The sequence below is a fragment of the Myotis davidii genome, unplaced genomic scaffold (genome assembly GCF_000327345.1).
Source record: "Myotis davidii unplaced genomic scaffold, ASM32734v1 scaffold176, whole genome shotgun sequence".
NCBI lineage: Eukaryota > Metazoa > Chordata > Mammalia > Chiroptera > Vespertilionidae > Myotis > Myotis davidii.
In genome coordinates this window covers 1,380,674-1,386,226 of record NW_006287911.1, presented here as the reverse complement: position 1 = coordinate 1,386,226, position 5,553 = coordinate 1,380,674, and the positions used below count along the sequence as shown (strand labels likewise).

The 5,553-nt window shown below is 41.4% G+C and overlaps 1 protein-coding gene across 1 annotated transcript in view; it reads right to left on the bottom strand.

Annotated features, from left to right (window-relative positions):
• Positions 1-3,758: 3,758 nt before the first annotated feature.
• The window catches only part of SNX6 (sorting nexin 6), a 55,728-nt gene continuing 53,933 nt past the window's right edge, over positions 3,759-5,553 (bottom strand). The window contains exons 11-12 of the mRNA XM_006759716.2: positions 3,956-4,115; positions 3,759-3,871 (exon numbers count right to left, since the gene is read on the bottom strand). Coding sequence (XP_006759779.1) covers positions 3,774-3,871; positions 3,956-4,115 — 258 coding nt within the window. The 3' untranslated portion in view covers positions 3,759-3,773. The remainder of the gene's footprint in view (positions 3,872-3,955; positions 4,116-5,553) is intronic.

Here is a 5,553-nt window from a genome sequence, read left to right as displayed (position 1 = left end):
GCACAGGTATCTGGTTTGTTTTGGTTCTATAATCGAAACTCTGTATCAACTCCAGCTCTGAGATCCCAGCTTGCTGAAAGCTGGTTTCTGGGGTTTTGTTTAGCTTCTATATGTTACAATGTTTCTTAAACTGAGCTCAGAGGAAGCTCCCAACTGCTCCTTTTTTCCTTTTTTTTACACTGGGCCACCTTTAGTTCTGAGGCTCCAGCTCTTAGGCCTCCGCTCCTGAAAGCAGGTATCTGGTTTGTTTTGGTTCTATAATCGAAACTCTGTATCAACTCCAGCTCTGAGATCCCAGCTTGCTGAAAGCTGGTTTCTGGGGTTTTGTTTAGCTTCTATATGTTACAATGTTTCTTAAACTGCAAGCTCAGAGGCCTGCAAGGCAGGCGGGGAACGTTGCAGTCCTCCGTCACTGAAGCAAGCAAGCCTCATGTTCAGTTTAAGCTGCCTGGCTGCCGCCCGCCATCTTGGCTGGCAGTTAATTTGCATATCACCCTGATTAGCCAATGGGAAGGGTAGCAGTCGTACGCCAATTACCATGTTTCTCTTTTATTAGATAGGATGGTAAGATTACAGGCAACAGTATTGTATGAAGTTCATACCTAAGTACCCATTTGTAAGGGGCCTAGGGATGTACCATCCACTCTAAGTATTGCAGTTTTGATAAAAATGGTAAGATTACATACAAAAGTATGAAATTCATACCTAAGTACCCATTGTAAAGCATGTACACTGCCATCCAAATTTGGAGAGGTGTAAAGGCAAATTTAAGTACAGGGAGAGGCAAAAGTAGGTTTCCAGTTGTGAGTATGTGAAGAATAGTTTATTCTGGTATTATTATAATTCTTGTATTATTTTCTAGACAAATGGAAGCCTACTTTTGCCCCAATATTTAGGTTATATAATATATAAAATGGGGGTGAAAGAAACCCCTTCCTTCAAGTAGAAAGTCAACTGAAATGTATAAAGAATGATGGAATTAGAAAATGACCACTTGGCAACCATCATATTAATATCAGTCAGGCAAAAATCATTAGATGCTAAAAACTGTATGATGCTAAGATGCCAATGCTGTAGCCATTAGCTATGTGCAGCTACATAAAATTTACATTTCTGCTGGTCAAAAGTAAACATGCTCTGGGGGTGGGGGGTGGGGAGTCAATCGGGGAAAAAGGAGACATATGTAAAACTTTAGACTAGTGGTTCTCAACCTGTGCACCTGTGCATTAGAATCACCTGTGCAGCCAAGGTTGAGAACTACTGCTTTAGACAATAAAAAAATTAAAAAAAAAAAAAAAAGTGAACACGCACTGGCTGGTGTGGCTCATTTGGTTGGGCGCTGTCCCATGAACTGAAAGGTTGTGGGGTTTGAGTACTGGTCAAGACACATGCCCAGGTGGCAGGCTTGATCCCCGGTAGGGGTTGTACAGGAGGCAGCTGATCAATGTTTCACTCTCACATTGATGCTCCTCTGTTTCCCTCCCTCTCTCCCACTTTCTCCCTCCTTTCCTCTCTCTAAATATCAGTATTTAAAAAGTAAAAAAAAAATTTAAACATAAATAAAAACCCAGTTCCTCATTTGCACTACCCACATCTCAAGTGTTTGATAGCCACACGAGGCTAGTGGCTACCACACAGGGGAGTGGTGACTGACCCATGAGGTATGCACGGGAGGCAACCAATCGATGTGTCTCTCTCGCATCAGTGTTTCTCCCTGTATTTCCCTCTCTCTTCTCCTCTCCCTAAAAATCAATGGAAATTGTCCTCGGGTGAGGATTAACAACAACAACAACAACAAAAACACAAAAATTAGCCTTTCTTGGTGCCATGTACTTTTATAATTATATTAACAAATGTTGATTCCTTTGGTGCTGAATCAATCTTTTACATTAAAATTTAGATGAAGTTATAAAAGGGAAGTTCATACAAATTACAAATGTCCACCACTCTGTAGGAATAATTAGTTTAATAGTAAATTCTATGCGATCAAATCCATATTTTTAAAAGATATGAATGCTCTAGGCTAAAACTAGCAAGCTAAACTCTAACAGCTATAAATGTAGCCTGCAATTACATTTTAAAAATTAAATGCTCAAAATAAAAAAATTCTAGAGATCTGTTGCTCAATGTGAACATACTCAACATGACTGAACTGTACACTTAATAGTTCTTACAGATGGGCCCTGGCCAGTGTGGTTTGGTGTTTAGAGCATCGCTACCAGTCAGGGCATATACCCAGGTTGCAGGTTCAATCCCTGGTCAAAGTGTGTATGGGAGGCAACCAATACATATCCCACCCCCCAAATCAATGAAAACAGCCCTGGCCAGTGTGGCTCAGTTGGTTGCGTATTGTCCTATGCACAGAAAGGTCACCAGTTCCATGCCTAGGTTGTGAGTTTGATCCCTGATAGAGGTGAATGCAGGAGGCAGCCAATCAACGATTCTCTTCACTGATGTTTCTCTCTCTCTCTCTCTCTCTTACCCTTCCTCTGTGAAATCAATAAAAATATATTAAAAATTATTTTTCAAGTGATATTTGTATATATTTAGAAAGATTATTTATTAATCCTTACCCAAGGATATTTTTCCACTTATTTTTTATTTTATATTTTTCCATTATTTTTTATTTTATATTTTTCCCCCATTCATTTTTTATTTTTTAATTTTTTAAAAATGTGTTTTATTGATTTTTTACAGAGAGGAAGGGAGAGAGATAGAGAGTTAGAAACATCGATGAGAGAGAAACATCGATCAGCTGCCTCCTGCATACCTCCCACTGGGGATATGCCTGCAACCAAGGTACATGCCCTTGACTGGAATCGAACCTGGGACCTTTCAGTCCGCAAGCCGACGTTCTATCCACTGAGCCAAACCGGTTTTGGCCCCCATTCATTTTTTAGAAAGAGTGGAAGAAAGGTAGGGAGGGAGAGAGGGAGAGGGGGGACGGGGGGGAGAGAGAGAGAGAGAGAAGGGGAGGGAGACAGACAGACATTGATTGGTTGCCTCCTGAACACACGCCAACCAGAACTGTGGATGGAACCTGTGACCCAAGTACATGACCTTGAGTGGGAATCAAACCCGACCCTTCGGTCTCAGGGCTAAAGCTCTAACCCCTGAGAAAAACTGGCCAGAGCAGAAAGATTTATTATTTTTTAAAAATATATATTTTAATTTTTATTGATTTCAGAGAGGAAGGGAGAGGGAGAGAGAGATAGAAACATCAATGATGAGAGAGAATCATAGCTTGGTTGCTTCCTGCACGTCCCCCACTGGGGAACGAGCCAGCAACCTTGGCATGTGCCCTGGACCAGAATGGAATCTGGGACCCTTCAGTCCACAGGGCAACGCTCTATCCACTGAGCCAAACCAACCAGGCGAAAGATTTATTTTTTAAACAACTAGTCAAAAAAAAAAAAAAAAAAAAGACACTGGTTTCTATATTAGATACCAGAGTCTTGCAGAGCTGACCACCAGAGTCATTACAGATATTATTCTTGTTTGAATGACATCACTTAAGAAATCTCTCTCAATTCTAAGATTCTCTTTTAATATTTACTGTAAGGTTTGCGCTAAGTTTTATATTAACTACAAGAAAGAACTTAAGAGCTGTAAAAAACTCTGTAAGAGGATAATACTAAAACCAAATATTTTAAAGGAGTGAAATAAATGTGGAAAATTCAATTTCAATTCAGTAATATTTCTTACAGTATCCTTTGGAATCAGTTTTATAACTGACGCCTTTGTAAATATAAGTTCCTGAAATTGTTAACCCTTTATAACATTACCTTTGCATGCTTTAGTTCCAACTCCGCCAATTCCACTAAGTTTTTTCTGAATGCTGCAACTCTTCTTGTCTTAAAATCTATAAGTTCTGTGAACAAAAGAAATTAGGATTATTTTATTTACATACTAGTGTAAAACATACCTACCTTATTAAAGGATAATGTAACAGTACCTTGTTTTGCAGACTCTGATATTTTTTCAAATTTCTGACAACATAATTGTTGGGACGTTTCTGCCTGTAAAACATCTTTATTTTTGGCTCTTGCTTTATCCAGTGCTTTATTAGCATTTTCATAATCCACTAGTGACCTAGATCTTCGATAGAGGAGATCCTATAAAAGAGAATGCTTTACAATAATAGATGCTGCACATTTCTAGTAGCTATACTCAACCACCTCCACCACTTCCACCTAATCTCCTCAGAGATAACACACTGTGAATACCACATGCCAGCTACTCTTGTATTTTTTTAAATAACAGCTTTAGTGGGATATAATTCATATACCACATAGTTCACTCATTCAGAATGCACAATACAATGGCTTTTAGGATGCTCACAGAGTTGTTGAACCATCATTACAATCAATGTTAGACTATTTGTTGTCACCCCCAAAAGAAACCCCATATCCATTAATAGTGACTCTCCATCCTCAACCTCCACTCCAAACATTAATGGTTTCTTTCTCGACAGATTTGTCTATTCTGGACATGTCATTAAAAAGTGTATGGCCGAGACCAGTTTGGCTCAGTGGATGGAGTGTCGGTCTGCGGACTGAGGGGTCCCGGGTTCGATTCCGGTCGGGGGCATGTGCCTGGGTTGCGGGCACATCCCCAGTGGGGGATGTGCGGGAGGCAGCTGATTGATGTTTCTCTCTCTCATCGATGTTTCTGACTCTCTGTCTTTCTCCCTTCCTCTCTGTAAAAAATCAATAAGATATATATATATAGATATATAAAAAAAGTGTATGGCTTTTTAAAAAAAAATATATTTTATTGATTTTTTACAGAGAGGAAGGGAGAGAGATAGAAAGTTAGAAACATTGATGAGAGAGAGACATCGATCAGCTGCCTCCTGCACATCTCCCACTGGGGATGTGCCCGCAACCCAGGTACATGCCCTTGACCGGAATCGAACCTGGGACCTTTCAGTCCGCAGGCTGACGCTCTATCCACTGAGCCAAACCGGTTTCGGCGGCTTTTTTTTTTAAAGTATGTTTTTATTGATTTCATAGAGAGAAAGGGAGGAGAGAGCAACTTCAATGATCAGACAGAATCATTGCTTGGCTGCCTCTTGCACGCCCCCTACTGGTGATGGAGCCGAAAATCTGAGGGTGTGCCCTGACCATGAATTGAACAGTGATCTCCTGGTTCATAGGTTGACACTCAACCACTGAGCCACACCGGCTGGACTTTCATATGGCCTTTTAAACTTTGCATAAAGTTTCAAATTCATCTGTGTTACAGCATGAATCAGTACCTTCCTTTTTATTGCTAAACTAGAAGGCTGGTGCACAAAATTTGTGCATGGGTAGGGTCCCTAGGCCTGGCCAGCGATAAGGTTGGATTTGTGGGGCGACTGGTGGGGTGATTGGGGTCCTCACTCGTACCCGGCTTGGCCTGGTGCTGCCTGCTCGCGGGCCCCACCCTCTGCCATGGGCCACAGAGCGACTGATGGGGCGATCAGGGGGTCCCCCACTTGCACCTGCCTTGGCTGGCCTGGTGCTGCTCACGTGCTGGCCCCATCCCCCGCCGCCGCTGGTGGGGGCCTGT